The following is an 18,085-nucleotide window of genomic DNA, read 5'->3' on the forward strand; positions in this document are numbered from 1 at the left end:
AGCTAAGCTCTTTAATGGGTTGTCCCGTCCCGTGCCATTAGCTTAGTGGGATGAGCGGACCTAGGGGTTCATCCCCCTTGTCCTGTCCCACAAAGATCCCGGTCCCCCTATCCCGTTAAGAATTCATCCAGTCCTATGCCACTAAAATCGTTCTGTCCCCGTCCCATTTAAATTAGAAAAAACATGTTTGTATGTCTTGAATTTACAATGTTATCAATTTAAGTTTGATGTTTATTTTAAATTTGTGTTCATTTACTAAATTTATGTAGTGTTAAATCACACTATCATCTTCTTATAAAATTTTTAGTGATTTCAATTAATACAATTTTTAAAAAATTTGAAAACCCCACTAAGGGATCCGACCCATCCCATCCCCTTAGTTAGTGGGATGAGACGTACCGAGGGTTCGTCCTGCTAATCCCGACCCGCTAAGGTCCCGGTTCCTCTCATCCTATTGGGCAATTTGCAGGAATGCGCTTATTTTGGTGGTCTTTAATTTTTGCCCCTCAAATTGGTGGTTTTAATTTTTGGCCTTCGCCTAATACCATGTGGTTTGGGGTTTGAACTCTGGCTCGGTAAAAAAAAAAAATCGCAAGACAGAGTTTTGTAGCAAAGTTAGGCCTATAACTCTACCTTGCGAAATTCCTTTTTTTTTTTTTTTTTAACTGAGCTAGGGTTCGAATCTAGAATCTTCAGCTATTAGGCGAAGGACTAAAATTAAAGACCACCAATTTGAGGGACAAAAATTAAAGACCAGTGCTTTTGAATGGCAATCCACACAAAAAAATGTATCCCATTAAGGAATCGTCCCGTTAGACGGCCTTAGGATTGGCCCACTATGAAAGCATATTAATTTGATTAATTTCCTTACACCGAAAAAAGAGGGGCAATTCACAGCAATGTCCTTATTTTGGGGTGGTCTTTAATTTTTGCTCATTAAATTGGTAGTCTTTAATTTTTGTCCTTCGTTAGAATTCCTTGGTTTCGGGTTCAAACTCCTGCTCAGTCAAAAATTTAAAAAAATTCGCAAGGCAGATTTTTTCAAAACTCTATCTTAAGGGAGAGTTTTTCAAACTCTATGTTTTGGACTAAACTCTGTCTTAAGCATGCAAAATTTTGCGCGGCAAAATTCTACTTTTTGAATTCAAACCTCTGCCTTGCGAAATTCTTTTTTTTTTACTGAGCTTGACTTCGAACGCAGAACCTCGGGGTATTAAGTGAAGGATAAAAATTAAAAGACCACCAATTTGAGGGCCAAAAATTAAAGACCACCCTAAAAGAAGGACCAAAAATTAAAATGGAGTTGGCAAGTTTCAGCCCATTATGAAGCTTATTGCCGGCCCAAGCCCAACTCAGCACCCCAAGTAGCATCTGTTTTCACCTCGCAAAACCCAAAACCCTGATTATAGCACTATATAAAGTCTGCTCGACTTACAACGCTACTCAGCATTAGGGTTGTATAACACTTCTCTGCTCAACTTTCTCACTACAGCTCACAAAGTTGCTTACAACAGCAGCCATGGTTGCACCAACTAGAGGTATGCATTTCTTGTTCTATGTAATTACTTATCGGATATAAGTTTGCTTACTAGTAATAGTAGTAGTAATCGTTTCTGTCTGTTCTAATACACGGTTTGTGACTTTGTTCACTGTAATTACTTCTACTGCCTGATTGTATGAAATGGGTTCAATAAAGCAGAGTGTATATAAGTTCCCTCAGTAGTAATAGTAGTGTATCTGTTAAACCTATTCTTGAAAACGCTTTTCTTGAGCTGCGTGTTTATCGCTCGCATAAGATAGGGGTAAGGTCTGTGTAGCCAGTAAGGGTCAAGGCGAAAAATTACACTGTATATACAAGGTTAAAATTATAAATATATACATAGTAGCAGATGTTGAACTCCTTGTGTGTTTAATTCTTTATATTTTTGAACCCCTTAATAAACAATCCTGTCCCCGCCACTGCACCCCACCCGCCCCAAACCCCACTTGTGGAATCACACTGGGGGTATGTTGTAGTAGTTGGTGTTGTTGTTGTTTATGTTCTAATATGTGGTTTGGTTCACTGGTTTTGCAGGTCGTGGTGGTGGTGGATTCAGGGGTGGTAGAGGAGATGGAGGAGGAAGAGGAGGACGTGGCAGTCGAGGTGGTTTCAGCGGTGGCAGAGGGGGATTTGGCAGTGGAGGAAGTGGGATGAAGCGTGGTGGTGGAAGAGGAGGTAGAGGAGACAGAGGGGGAAGAGGCGGAGGAAGAGGACGTGGAGGAATGAAGGGTGGCAGTAGGGTTGTGGTGGAGCCTCATAGACATGGAGGTGTGTTTATTGCTAAGGGTAAGGAGGATGCTCTTTGTACTAAAAATTTGGTACCTGGTGAAGCTGTTTACAATGAGAAGAGAATCTCTGTTCAGGTTATAACCCTTTCCTTTCCTTTAAGTAACTGTTTTTTTTTGTTGTGCTATATGTTGTGTGTACATAGCTTTATATGACTCTTAGTAAATGTTTGCAACGTTGAATCTTTCTGGAATGTGCATAACTTGGTGCTTAGAAATTTGGATGTTGAGAATTTTTTTTTTTTTTTTACTTTGGTGTGATGTACATAACTTTGTGTGACTATTAGTAAATGCTTGGAAGGTTGAATTTTTTGGGGATGTGCATAGCTTAGTGCTAGAAATTTGATTATGAAGTAGATTATGACTATAAGTTGTTGAAAAATTGCGTGTGACTTGTCTCAATCTATTTAAATGTTAGTCAATCGCCGTTTATGCTATCAAATTGAAGTATGTAGTTCCGGAATGGTGCGTTATGTTCTTGTTCTCAATTTACAAGAACTTGCAAATTAGTATAATGATTTGATTGTTATTGTAGTTACTCGTCTCCTACTTGGCCAGTCTTGTATGCATAATCTGCATAACCTACCATAGATTTCTGTTCTGATTATTAAATCATTTCAGAATTTAATCAGCTTCAATATATCCGTAAAATAAAAACCACCTGTGTATGCCAGAACTTACCAGTTTAATATTTGCATTATGTACAAGATATTGATTTCTGTGTTTGCTTATTATATTCTTAGAATGAAGATGGAACAAAGATTGAATACAGAGTGTGGAATCCTTTCCGTTCTAAGTTAGCAGCTGCAATTCTTGGAGGAGTTGATGATATCTGGATTGTAAGTTTGTCTCTTGTCAACTAATTAGCTTGAAAAAAGGTCCCTTTATTTCAATAATAACATTCTTCTTTCCATTTGTAATCTGTTCCAGAAACCAGGCGCTCGTGTCCTTTACCTTGGTGCTGCTTCAGGAACAACAGTGTCTCATGTCTCAGACCTTGTTGGTCCTGTAAGGATCTATGGCCTAAGAATTGATTCCTATTTTGCGTTGAGGGATGTGCTGGTTTTTTATTAGAACTTATTTTTCTTTTGCAGGATGGAGTGGTATATGCTGTTGAATTTTCTCATAGAAGTGGAAGGGACTTGGTGAACATGGCTAAGAAACGTACTAATGTTATTCCCATTATTGAGGATGCTAGACACCCAGCTAAATACAGAATGCTGGTTGGAATGGTCGATGTGATATTTTCTGATGTTGCTCAGCCTGATCAGGTCTGACTTTTTATGGCCATAGATATGGAATAGTATTTTGTTGGTCATTTGTTGTAGATTTATATTTCATTGACTTGACATTGAATTACTGTTGTCTTTTCTTTTAAGGAAAAGAATTTTATGGTCCGTCTTTTTTGGTTCGTTCTTGCACTTTAGATTTTTTGTTCTGTCCTTTATTTTCTTCAAGTAACCTTTGCTTTTGTGGCTGATTTCTTTACCCAAATATATAGTAACGTCTTTTAATTTCTTACCCATACTTTAAATGTTCATTTTTGTGTTCACTAGACTTTAAACTTTTCAAAAGTGCTTCTTTATCAGTGAATTTTCTTTTCCTTCAGTTCTATATTGAACTGAAAAGCAGATGATGAGTTACTCGGATTCCCCTTCAAGACGTCATGGGTGATGCAAAAACCGAGTTTCTGATGCTTGTCTTATTTATTGGTTTTTAGTTATTAACTTCCAACTCTACTTTTCTTTGCTTTCAATTTTGTTTTTCATTCTATGTTTCTTCTTTGAATAAGATGAAACAGTACAATATGTCAATACTTCTTTTGACACAAGGACCTCTTCTGATCTTGTGAACTGGATTGCTTCTAATTAAAATATGGTTTACTTTTCATGTGTTTTGACTTTTTTCTTCTTCAACCTATTGTCTTTTCCATATCATGAAGAGTAACTTTGTATATCTCGTCTTTATGGCTCTACATAAGCCACATTGCAGAGATTTGGCCTAAAAAGGAGATGTTTGCCTGTGGCCCACCCTATTTGAGTCCTTTCCATTCTTGTCCTGCAGCACAGCAGTATGTGGTGTATAATTCTATTCGAATGTTTAAATAACCTTTTTTGTTCACAGGCAAGAATTTTAGCTCTAAATGCATCTTACTTCTTGAAAGCTGGAGGTCACTTTGTTATATCAATCAAGGTTTGTAGCCACTGCTCTATCATGTTATGCCAATGTAAAGAGATTGTTGAAAGTTCCACATGTTTCCTTTTATGGGGAATTTGCGTGCACCGGAATTTCTCCTCTGTTGATTGTTATTTCTTCATTATCTTTGCTTACACAGTTCCCTCTATTTTTTATAGGCAAACTGTATTGACTCAACAGTGCCAGCGGAGGCTGTATTTGCTCAGGAAGTGAAGAAGCTACAAGCAGAGCAGTTTAAACCAATTGAACAAGTTACTCTTGAACCTTTTGAAAGGGACCACGCCTGTGTGGTTGGTGCCTATCGGGTGCCAAAGAAGCAAAAGGCTGCTGCCTAGAAAATTTAATCTCATGTTTTTTTGTTAGTTCTGTAGGAGGTTTTGTTCAAACACTCTTAAACTAGTGCGACACTGTTATATTTGATGGTGGTGTGATGTGATTTTGGTTCTCGATGTTATTGTACATGTGTTTTGTTTCTCTTTCTCTTGTTTTTATATGTCCTCATTATGTGTTCCTTTGTGTTTGACTAGGCTTTGTCAATGGTTCGGTTGGTTGGCTATTATAAGAAAATGATTGCAAAAATTAGACTTTTCAAAATTGTGACAAATCATTGTAGTTTCTCTTTAGTATGGGTGCAATACGCTTAATTTTTAGTAATTTCTTGAAGTCATCATGTATGATGTGCTATATCCACTATTCCACTTAGATGATCTCACTTATTTAGGTTATGTTCTTACTTAGGTGAGAAATGGATTTTTGGCCTTTTATATTTTTTTTTTTTAGTTTTATGATCTTTTTACGATCTTTATTTTTTACATCAGAGATCGGAAAAAAACATATAAGAAATTTGAAAAAGATATTTTTTTCTACTCAAATTGTAAGAAGCTAAAAGATCTTATTCCGTTTTTATTTTAGTCTATAGAATTATTAAACTTTGTTGGCTAGTGTAGGTCTTTATGCAAATTTTATTTACTGGTTTCACTCCAAAACTGACCACCAACTGGTTATGTTGATTGTAATGTCTCTCGACTGTAACTTAATTGATGTGTCATTGCCTTCATTTTTTTTTTTTTTTGGGGAAACTTGCAGACCGTTAATAAAACTTTTTTTTTTTTTTTTTTTTTTTTTTTTTTTGTATGAGTTCAAGATTTACTAGAGTTCGAATATAAAACATGTTACAAGCAAAATTTTCATTTCTAGGACTGAAGGTGCAATAAAGCGCTGAAGATTGAACTTGATATTAGACATTAGAGAAAACATATCTTGATGGCTGGCTACTGAAGATCGTTGAATCAATTTAATTTCTTTAGTGCTTAAAGTAGGTTCGAGTGTTATTTATAGCTGATTCCATCTAGTTCACCCAAAGTCAATAATTTTAATACTTTGTTATTTTTAATTTAATATATAACATATTATACATGTAAGCTTTATTAAGTTTGATAATTTTTCTGTAGATTTTGATCTGATCGGTTTTTAGAAGATTGATTAACATCCCTAATTTGGATATGGTTTCTATGATCATAGAAAAGACGGGAAAATAGAACCGCAGATAACTTTAGGAAGAGTTTTACTCTATTCAATTGGCCAATAATTGACAATATAATAGCGCTTGATGGACGGACTTGAACATATTTTTCAACACGCAGCACATTACTCAAAAACACCATATTTTGCCACAGCAAGAACCTGATGAGAGTCATTAAAAGTGTTTCATGCCCATCTAATTATAATGAATTTAGGTTATATACACTCAACACTAATTTTTTACGCTATTATTGCAATTTAATGGCTTTAACAAGTTACTCTATTCTATAGATTACGATATCAGATTTGACATGAAGAGTTACATCTTGTTATAAGTTAAATGATTATCAGTAAACGTCAGTTAACTCAGGGGCTATTTCCCCACTGTCTAGAACTCTTTTAGTTTTACTGTGCCTTTTGAGGTCTTCGTCCTTAGTATCAGAGGCCATATAGTTGTGGCTGTTCATAATATTAAATTTGGTATGGGAATTTAGATTCCTAGGAAAGTACTGTTCAAAGTAAACTTGTTGATGGATTTATATAATTACTCTGATCACATCAAGGTGCACTCCGTCACTTGATTTTCTTGACAAATTTAAGCCAACATATCGTTCTTGTGGATTAGTACTCAGTCTATTATCATAATTGCTCACCAGATTAAGATTTTGGGTGCGCCCATTCGTGAAACATAAACAAGGCACAAAGTTTCTCATGTCTACTATTGCTAAGTCACCCGGCTGTGCATGTCCATCAATGACTAAAGCTGCAAGTGATCTATTTCTAAAGTCTATTGAGAAGTTAAAACTGAAATATGACGAGAAAAAGCCAGCCTTTTTACTTTATTTTTATAATACAGCAATTCATGACATCAGTGAGATAGCCACCAAAGATCCAGAAAAGTAATTTATTAATGCATTTTTAGGCACCACAATAGGAAAGAAAACAAAAAGCAAAAACATTGTGAATTGACTTCATATTTGAATGTAAGTAACAAACAGAGTCTTTATTATTCATTGATAAGCTAAAATTACAAGCAAGAGAATGGTAAAGCAATAGATCAGTTACAAGGGAGAAAGAGCACAACAAACATCTTTAGCCTAATCTTCTAAATTGCAGCCAAGTTCCTATTAAAGCTAACAGCCCCTTGCAGTCCCCCCATTGGGCCGCCCCTGGTCAACATGTAACTCTCAGCAACAACCTGTTTTTGTGCAACTCCCCATTGCATGTTTACAGCAACAACATCACATGGTCTCTTCCTTTTCTTCATCTTTACTGCTTCCCCAGCAGTGGGTTTTTGCTCAACTATCACTTGTGGGTACTCTTCTACAGTCTTTAATGCCGAGGTATTGCATGCGGACGCCATATTCTGAGCACCAACCCCATGCTCTGAAGTAACAGTACTACTGTTACTGTTGGACTCCAAGATTCTGTTTATTGTGACCCTTAGAGTGATGTTAGGCAAGAGGGCATCAGCAAGTATATTTCTAGCCCCACATACGCATATAGAGTTACACATAATATGATCCCTTATACATTTATCGCAGAAACTACTAAAACAACATTTGCTTGCTATAACTGCATCTTTCATTAGTCCTTTACATAATGGGCAATGAAGCTCTGGTGGTATATCTCTAAAGGAACGCTTAGAAGAAGAACAAGTCGAAGAGGAAGACGACAACCCTTCAACCTCCTTCGAAAATTTAACCTCATTGGGCTTAAAAACTCCAACACTACCACTTGGGGTTGCCATCAACTTCACTCTCTTGATGTTATGATTGGGGTCACCATTTGTAGGGCAGTGCTGAATGTAATGACCAGGCACATTGCATCGATGACACACATACCCCGAAGGTGGCTTTTTGCAACCAAAACCATAGCCATTAGAGGACTGCCTAAAGTCTGGAGCATCAATTAAATTCTTGATCTTAGTTTCCTCACCATTTATACTACTAGTGGGGGTACTTGGCACAGCATTATTACCTGATTGAACTGGCAGTTTTTTGGGGGTTGCATATACATCATCCCCAAAATCATCCCATTCAAAATCTAGAGAATAAATTGACCCTGCTTTTACTTGTACTGAATGAGCCTCTTCCTCACACACTTGATTTGGCTCTGTAAGTGATGGAATTACTATGGGCAAGCGAGGTAGCCCAGGAAGACGACGAATCAAAACACTTGTATTTTTAGGAATCAAAGCGTTTTGATCAACATATTCTTCGTTAGTTTGTGAATTGATGATAGCAAGGTCAAAATCTTTACCCTTACCATAACGCTTGGATTCAAATATTTTCAATTTCAAATTGCCAGCAGAAATAAATGGATCAACAATTGGAAAAGAATCATAATCTTTAGCACTTTTATACTTGAAATACACAGCCATAACTGAATTCTAGAAACAATCAAGAACAATAATAAGAAACAAGTTTCAATCCAGTCGAATATTGAATACAATAGGCCTAGTCGAATATTGAATAGTACAAACAGAATCAATAGAGAGTAAAGTTGTACCAAAATAACACTAAAGAAGCACCCTTTCTATCAGCAAATTCTCCAAATCAAGCTTCTTCAATCGGCACTTGAGGCTAGGGTTTCAAGGCAAACGAACAAGCACGAAAACCCGAGAGTTTCAGATGGATGGAATCGGGTTGGCGATTGAATCAGTTAGGGTTTCAACAACTGGTTCTTCAAAATCGAAAAACCGAATCCAGATGGATGGAATCAACAACTGGTTCTTCAAAATTACGCACAGCAACAACGCGAGAACGGATTGAAACAGCTTGCAGAAAAATAGACAGGAGCAAATATTTCTTTTCTGTATCTAAACTAATAGAGGGAATGCTTAACCTTGAGGTTTTCTTTATGTTTATATAGGTTTTCCTTGCAAACCGACTTGATGTCTAAAACGCGTTTTAACTAGTAGGCTTTTGGCGAGAAAAGGCCATACGTCTAAAATGATCCCTTATATATATACTTATTCATTTTAGTCTTTTAACTATTTAAAAATTTATCAAATTTAGTTTTTATCTATTTTTTATATAAATAATATACAAATTCATAAATTTTCGTGAGATTAATGATAAACCATTCCTCAGACCCCCCCTCTTCTTTTTCCTCAAGTCCCTCTTATTAAAAAAAAAAACATTCTCGCACTGGTATCGCTCTCGAGTCTCTGAAATTCGAAAAGACAAACCCAGACACACAATTTCTATAACTATTCTTCTCAAACACTACTAAAAAACTGGCAAAAAATGACGGATTTCATCGATTTTTTCAATAATTTTTTAATTTTATTTTTAAGAAAACCGACGGACTGCGTCGGTTATTTTTACGCAAAAATGCGTGAAAAATATAAATATTTTTTTATATTATTTTCAAAATTAAACCGATGGAGTCCGTCATTTTTTTTTATTTTTTTTTTTATAAAAAAAAACCGACGGACTCCGTAGGTTTTTAGAGCGAAAAACAGTATAAATTAAATCAAAATAAGTATATGAACAAAGAATATCAGTGGTCTAGTGGTAAAGACCTTTAATGCCAAGGAACATACCCGGGTTCGATTTCAAGTTCCGACATTTCATTCTTTATTTAAAAAAAATAGATGGGAGTCCGTCGGTTACGAAAAGCGAGAGAGAACTTGAGGAAAAAAATTGAGGTTAAAGAATGAACTTGAGGAAAAAGAATCAGGGAGAGAGAAATATAGGTCTGAGGAATGGTTTAACGATTAATCTCACGAAGGTTTATGGGTTTATATGCTGTTTGTATAAAAAATAGATGGAGATCAAATTTGATAAGTTTTTGGATAGTTAAAGGACTAAAACCGGTAAATATATATTTAAGGGACCATTTTAGACCTACTCCCATAGTTAAGGAACTATTTATGGCCTTTTCTCGGCTTTTGGCCATGTGTTTTCAAACCGATTTGAAATTATGACGCCAAATCAACGTTTGGACATGTATTTTCACTCATGGTTTCAAACTATGGTTTTAAACCCTAAATCACCCAAAAAAACATGATTTGGGGTTTGAAATCATGGTTTCAACTTTTTTAAATATAAAATTTAATCCATAAGTTTATATTTTGTGAAACACCTATAAGTTGGTAAATATTTTTAACAATTACCTTCATCAATCATTTACCAATCTCATTAACTTCCACCAACCTTTAGTTTATGTGGGAGGGTTATATTAAAGAGTAGTTATATTACTATTCATGTTGTATTTTTTAGAAAGGCCTTCTAATGGTGTATCAATTTCTTTATGAACTATGACATGCTCATTTGGTAGGATTGTATAAGAATTGAGAATGTTTTGATAGTTTTCACAATTTGTGGGGTTTTTATGTCTATAAGAGAAAATATAACTTAAAATATCCAAATTGCATGTCCAAACATGATTTGAAACCATGTCCAAACAGGGCCTTAATGTCCCAAGAAAATAAAATAAATAATAAAATTTAAAAACTTTCCCAAAAGTTGTAATCCTAATTTCAATCCACTAAGGTTCTCTTATTTTAGCGTGAAAAAAAGAAAGAAGAAGATTCTCTTATTTTAGTTATTCTTTTGCTTTGTTCTTATTCATAACTAGCGAATTTGTTTGCGCTTCGCGCGATATATAATAAATTAAAAATATTATATCTATAGATTGAGTGGAGAAAGGAAGACAAATAATTATCTTTTTAGGATGAAACTCGTAAAAAAAAAAATAGAAAACAATCAGACGTAATTTTTTTTTAAACACCTTCCCCCCCCCCCCCCCCCCCCCTCCGCAATCCCACCCACGCCCACAAATCTCCTTATTCATTTGTTCCATTTTGCTCTGATTATTTTTCCACCTCGTATTTGTTACTCATTACTCACTTCAAAAAATTAAATCACATTTCCACAAAAATAAAAGTTACACTGCCAGTTAGGAATATAAAAGGGGTGTAATAGGTCCAAGAATGCATGATAAATATACAGTTTCCACCTGCTTTAATAACAAAAGTAAGAGAAGCATATTTTTTATCCACAAACTATAACAAATTGACCAGAATTCGTAGCAAGGAATCAGTCAATGATTTTTATTTCATAGGTATAGAAACTTTACTACCTGAAAATCCAGAAAGACATGAGAAAGGAAAAAGAAAAACAAAAATGGAGGAGAAAGGAGAAGCGAGTTACTCCTCACAAAAGATAATGATCGATGCAACGATTACCACTGACCTGCAAAAAACAATATAACTAAAGTCAATAAAATATGAGAAAGCATAAACATAAAAAAAAAAAAAAAAAAAAAACACAAACTAACAGGAAGCTTCAAACAAAGATCAAAAGCATAATATTTCCGATTAAAATCAATGAAAATAGGAAACAGAAAAAAGGAAAAAGTTATAGCAAATACTATTCTTATTTTAAGTATTTGTCGTTGGAAAAGATCTGAAGCAACTGGACTTCTCTAGGGAGATTTACACCCTCAATTCCTTGGAAGGAAATGTAACCGGTAAAGGAAGATGCAAAGATCATAAGTCAAAACGCATAATAATTTAAAGTGACATTTAAGTTTCTTTTTAACGTAGCAGATAAATGGTTGTAATGAAAAGAAGAAAAAAAATCAAAAAAAGATAAATAGCGATGGAGGTCATGACAGGAGGGGGTTGCTTAGATGGTAAGGGCCTTCCACTTTCAACCCGAAGATTGCGAGTTCGAGTCACTAATGGAGCAAACGAGGGAGCTCCTGGAGAGGGGTTAATTTTTTTTTTTTTTTAAAATAATAATAAAAAAATGAAGGTCATGGAGAGGTGCCAAATCATCTTGTTTATGTCTAGCTTTATGTTATATATAGATATAGATTGGGGTTCCAATATTAGAGAAAATAACCCTCTATGACTATTTAGAGAAAATAATTACCTGAAATAGCCCATGTTTGTAATATCACCCCAAATGGTCCAATTTGTACCCTCACTTTAAAAGCCTGTAAATGTAATGCTGGTTAATTTTATCTGTGGTTGAATTTTATTCAATTTAAGTGTCAATTTCATAAAACTGATTTAATTTTATAAATTATAACTTAAAGTCATTCTAATAATCTATGTATAATATAAAACTAGGCATAGACAAGGTGATGTGACACCTCTCTATAGCCTAGAAACCTAGTTATCTTTTTTCTCCTTTTTTTTTTTTTTTTTGGATTTTCTCTCATTTTAAAATCAATACACTATCTATTAAATAATTCAAAAGCCACTCTATTAATTAGCTTAATTACACCTCTTAATTTTTTAATTGCACCTTTTCATCCACCTCTATCCGTTTGGTTTTTTCAGCTTTTCCTAATAAGTCATTTGTAACCGTTTTCCTTAATTCTTAATTAATAGAGAATAAAAGTTCTTCTACTATTTAAGTTGGAAACAAGAAGGTTGCAAACAATCATTCAATTAAATTCTTCCAAAGGATAGAGTAATATTGTGTACTTTCGTTCTTCCAACGAGGGAGTAATATTATTTATTGTTGTTTGATTATTTTGTTTTCCGACACTGTTGTCTTATCTCTAATATTAGATTGATTTGTTTTATCATACATCTTTATGCTTAATTTTTGTGCTATTGTAAATTTTAGATTGTTCTATTTTTTGCCTTTTCCTGCTTCGGCAAAAGTCTAGGAACTATGATTCAATTAAATATGCTTCAGTTTCATCTACCCTTTACGAAATTAATGTTATGTACAAGATCTTTCTTTTTTCTTCTTCTATTTTGTCCGCTTTTAGGATGAAGACCTTAAAGGAGTTTCCTTGAGTTTTCCGGTGATTCAAGCAGGAGTAAAATATTGTTGAAAGACTAGAAGAGACAAGGCAATTCTCGAGGTCCTCGATGTAATTATGTTATAATCTCAAAAAGTTACAAATGCAATTCCATACATTATTGTATTCTTTTTCGCCTTTATATAGATTCGCAGTAATTTTATGTCCAAAAGAAACATTGAAGAGGGATTTTATCTTTAAGATATTCGGTTTCATATCTTTTATTTTCTTAATTTTTCTCTATATAAGCGAAGACGATAATTAATTGACTAACGAAGAAAAAAGGGAAGAAGGAAGACAAAAGGTGGAGTCGTAGAAATGGAAGGCTGTAAAATTTGCTTATTTCATTCATTATGGTATATCTATTTTAGTAGTTATATTCTTTTGTCCAAAACTCCCGGTCACTCTTTGAAAAAATAAAATCATTTTATTTAGAATAAGACCTTTTAATTTGATAATATGTATATTTTTCTGAAACAATTTAATTATTCTGACATAGATGAGGAGTTTAGTTCATATTTTAGGTTTAAGTGATTGTTCAATAAAATAGTGGTTATTTATGACTTAATCTGCTAAACATATCTAATTAAAATAAAAAAACCTTTAATTTTTTATTTTATTTACGAAAATAATCCGAACAATTGTATTCTCAAAATTATTATAAACTAAAAGCACAAGACATCCAGAGTATTCCGAGGTGACAACTGACGAGCATACTCTCGGGTGAGAGATATAAATGAATAATAAAAACTAAAATAATTTTGAGCGTCTAATTGTTTAAGAAGTATTTTGTGAGTATATACAATAAAACTATTGTAATAGTATATTGAATTTACAGTGCTCTCCTCCACTTGCGCATAAACGAATTTGACATTTTAGTGGAAAATGAGCATGTAGGGAATTAAGAAAGAAAATGAAAAACAGAAATAAAAATAAAAGGAAAACGGACAAGACAAAATATATACGAGACTTTGACGATTTTATTCAGTGGATATCAGATTATATGCATTCAGTTTGGTTTTATTTTTTCCTTTTACTAGTGAATCTATCCGTGCTTTGCATGGATTAGACTTTCGATATTAAATTCCTTTTAAAATATTTCAAGTTTTAACCAATTATATTATTAACACTTAGGCTTATATATGTTTTCATCACTTAAGAGTTATTAGCCTTTCTATAAAAAATCTTAAATAGATGCATAACTTAGAGTGAAATTCAAAACTTTGTGGGAAATATTAATGATCTAATTGTTGACTACCTGAATTTTTATTTTGTTTGGAAAATTCAATCCCCTTATAATTCCCTCACTCATTTTCTTTTCCCCTCTCCTCTATATATAGTTTTAAAAATAAAAAGAGATTCCATTCTTTGTCACAAAAAAAGGTGAAGATGAAAAATTAATAGAAAAACCCTTTCTTTGCAGACAAACGATTTCTTTATTATCTTAGTTGTCGTAGAAAAATATCAAAACAATCCTTCAATGTCTGATGTATATTAAAACACAGAATCAAGGAATAATAATACTATATAGTTTTCGTTTGCTATGCTAATTTATATATAATATAAAGCTAGACATAAGAGAGGTGATGTGGCATGCCTCTAAAGCCAAGAATGACATTTATCTCTTTTCTCCTTTTTTTGGCCCTTTTCTTTCCAATTCCTCCTTTTTTTGCCTTTTCTTCTAATATATTTCTCTATTTAATCCAATTGTAAGAATTAAAGTCATTAAAACCTAATAATTATAACTCCTCCGTTTCTCCCGTTCATGAACGGAATTCATTTCCTATTTATTATTCTATTCTAATGTTTCATATAACTGATTCTCTCCCCCTTCCCCACTGATTAATGGTCCCTAAACATCTTCCATTTACGTATAATAATCCCTATCATGTGAAGCTTTTGTCATTTTAGCATACGAAGGGTGAGAAAGAAAATGAAGAAAAGGTTAATCAAATCATATGGTTGCTTTCACGTATAAGAATCATGGTTGGCAAAGCTGCAAAGAATCTAAGGGTAGGAATGTTTCTTTTAATTTTCTAAATTAAACTCCTTTCGTTTTAATTTATGTGGTTTTTTTTATTTTTTCGAGAGTCAATTATTTTAGTAATCTTTGTAACTACATTTTATTGTTTTAATTTAAAATTTATACGAAAAGTACTACAAGTTGCATTTCTTTTCATGTTAATACAATGAAAAAATACACATTAATATTAAAATGTTGATAGAAGTTACATGGTTTAAAATGTTTGTGTGGCATTTTTTGGTCTTCCAAAAGTCAATTTGACTTTGAGCTAACTTGTACTACATTAATTCAATATTTTAAAATTAAAATTTATATATTTAAAAACTATACGAGAAGTACTACAAGTTGCATTTCTTCTCATGTCAATACGATGAAAAAGTACATGTTAAAATGTTGATCGATAGATTGAAATTCGAAAAGCGAAAAGTGTCACATAAATTGAGACCGAGAAAATAGATGTCTTTGATCTGATATACTCAACAAAATTTGTTTATTTTCTATTTATGAAGAGTTGCTTGTGCTTTTACAACCTATCACGACCAACGAAATCACAATGCCAAATTATCTAAACTGTAAATATTTTTTCTCTTTTTTTTTTTTTGGGGGGGGGGGGGGGGGGGGGAGGGGCGTCACTTTAAAGTTTCAAAATCTGATATCAGGTGTTTAAGGTGAAATATCCATTTAAGCTTTTCAAAGTAAGTAACAACTTCTTATATGTATATTCCTGATTTGGGCAGTAACAACTTCTTATAATTATATTTCTGATTTGTGCTTGTAGGGATGAAGAAGAAAGCTGAGATAGAGGAAGATAGAAAAGCAAATAAAATTAAGCAAATTCAGAAGAAGATGGTGTAGAGTCTATGATTAAATTATTATTACCGTAATTTTTTCTCTTTGGCTAACCCTCCCTCTTCCGTAGTTTCTCTATTTATGTACTCTATTGAAGAACTTAAAAATGCTTTTTTAAATTCTTTTAATTACACCTCCCTGCTTCCTCTTTTTTTTTCTTAAAGTTGTATTTTGAAAACCTAATGGGATGAGAGGACAGGAAAGGCAAATCAAAAGGCTGGGAAAGAGAAACCCGATAATATTGTTGGGTTTAATTGATAAGTTGAATGGGAAATGGAGGGAAAAAAAATGAGTTGTTCCCTCTTGCTTTATGAAATAAGCATTTGTCCCTCATAGGTGGTGGAAAGAAAAGTTCTCCTACTTAAAAGTAGAAGCACTCCTTTGTGTTGCTAAAGGGTCAAGAAGAGGGTCTCCCCTAGCGCCGTCGTCGTCGCTCGGCTCGGCTTCAGATTTGGATTTGGTCAAATGATTTGATTGATAATCTTTTTGGACCAAATCTCCTTTAATTTTAATTAATTATTATTTAATTAATTAATTAATTAATTGAAAATCCTGACCTGTGACCCGACCCGTTTCTTCTATATATTTCTGTTGATCCTCAGAATTGTTCCTTACGAAAAATTTCTGATATTCATCTTCTTCTTTTCTGCACTTCTTAAAAATCTCGTGTGATATACTACATTCGAGTGGTTCGCAGTCACCTTAATTTGCTGTACCGCTATTTTGGTGAGTAAATCGTTCTATCCTGGGAGGAAAGATTCCAAAACCTCGGGTACATTGAGGGGGATAATTTCCTTAAGGACACACTGTGCATTCAGTGGGCTCGATTTTTGTTCTTACATATTTTCCAGACACTGTTCTTAGTTTTCCAGTTTCTGTCCAGTTTCTGTTTTATATTTTCAGAAATTATTGTTACTGTTTTAACGTTTTTTTTACAATACAGATTAATAACAATCTTATTGTTGACACCCAATTTTGGCCCTCCTTTTTATTCAATTAATTTCACTATGCTTCTCAGTCGTGAAAATTCCCCGAAAATGAGTTTGGAATATTTTCGCTAATTATCACACTATTTTTCGAGATATATTTCGCTAAAATCAAGAACATTTTTTATGGTCTCTTAAAAATGACCAAACATCATATTTTATAATTAAAAAGGACTAAACATCATTCTTTACAATTAAATCACTCAAAAAATAGTGTTGATATTCCTATATCAATATTGGCGTTGACATTTTTTCTTTAATCCTATTTATTACTATGTTGATCATCATTTATTCTATTTTTAACTAAATATGTATATTAAATTACTTGTATTATAATTTTCATATGTGCACATTTTTTGAGAATTAATTAGGTCAAAGAAGCATATTTTAATTGGTTCAAAATGAAAAGGAATTAGGATGAGAAAATAATTCATCTACCCAAAATATTGGGCCAAATCCTATTCCTATCTTACAAAATTTGTGGCCCAAAAAACGTTCAGCCCACTTCCTCACCGCCCCAGCCCAAAACGTTGCCGACCCGACCCAGCCCAACAAACCCCTACAACTAAATCGACTAAGTCCCAAAATCAGTGACAAAAAATCCCTAACCAAGCAGCCCCTTTCTCTTTCTTCTTCAACTAAACACAGAACCCAACGCTGCCACACCCCCACCATACTTCTGAAGATGACTTCCGGCAAGGTGCTGACTCTCAACAATGTTCTGCACGTCCGACAATTAGAAAGAATTTAGTTTCAGCCGGACTACTCGTCAAAAACGGGTTTAAGTGTGTGCTGGTTAGTGAGAAAATTGTAATAAGTAAGAATGATATGTTCACAGGAAAGGGCTACCTCACTGAGGGACTTTTCAAACTCAATGTAATGGTTGTTGACAGTTTTAATAAGAATTCAGCTTCGTCTTACTTATTGGAGTCAAATGATTTATGGCATGTTCGTTTAGGACATGTCAACTATAAAACCTTGCGAAAATTGATTAATTTAGAAGTATTGCCTAAATTCGAGTGTAATAAATCAAAATGTGAAATTTGTGTTGAATCTAAGTTTGTTAAACATCCATATAAGTCTATTTATAGGAGTTCAAATCCTTTAGACTTAATCCACACAGATATATGTGATATGAAGTCAATACCATCTCGCGGTGGGAAAAAGTATTTTATAACTTTTATTGACGATTGCACTCGATATTGTTATGTGTATTTTCTTAATAGTAAGGATGAAACAATTGATGCATTTAAGCAATACAAGAACGAAGTGGAAAATCAATTGAACAAAAGGATAAAAATGATTAGAAGTGATAGGGGTGGAGAATACGAATCTCCTTTAAGCAGAGATATGTTTAAAAAATAGAATTATTCATCAAACTACTGCTCCCTACACACCACAATCAAATGGA

At 33.6% G+C, this 18,085-nt stretch overlaps 2 protein-coding genes and 1 non-coding gene across 3 annotated transcripts; 2 read left to right on the plus strand and 1 right to left on the minus strand.

The window, feature by feature from the left end:
* Positions 1-1,407: 1,407 nt before the first annotated feature.
* Positions 1,408-4,995, plus strand: LOC132631951 (rRNA 2'-O-methyltransferase fibrillarin 2-like). The gene is made up of 7 exons (XM_060347713.1): positions 1,408-1,538; positions 2,075-2,403; positions 3,069-3,164; positions 3,256-3,333; positions 3,420-3,596; positions 4,450-4,518; positions 4,680-4,995. Exons 1-7 carry the CDS (start codon positions 1,520-1,522, stop codon positions 4,854-4,856), a joined length of 945 nt encoding a protein of 314 aa, XP_060203696.1. The 5' UTR covers positions 1,408-1,519; the 3' UTR covers positions 4,857-4,995.
* On the plus strand, positions 3,952-4,023 carry LOC132634535 (small nucleolar RNA snoR60). Its single transcript, XR_009580253.1, has one exon. It is a non-coding gene; the product is annotated as a small nucleolar RNA snoR60 (small nucleolar RNA).
* A 2,152-nt stretch (positions 4,996-7,147) lies between the features above and the next one.
* On the minus strand, positions 7,148-8,425 carry LOC132631172 (E3 ubiquitin ligase PARAQUAT TOLERANCE 3-like). The gene has a single exon (XM_060346767.1). The coding sequence runs from the start codon at positions 8,423-8,425 to the stop codon at positions 7,148-7,150; it is 1,278 nt and encodes a 425-aa protein (XP_060202750.1).
* Positions 8,426-18,085: the final 9,660 nt, after the last annotated feature.

Source organism: Lycium barbarum, chromosome 3 (assembly GCF_019175385.1).
Source record: "Lycium barbarum isolate Lr01 chromosome 3, ASM1917538v2, whole genome shotgun sequence".
NCBI lineage: Eukaryota > Viridiplantae > Streptophyta > Magnoliopsida > Solanales > Solanaceae > Lycium > Lycium barbarum.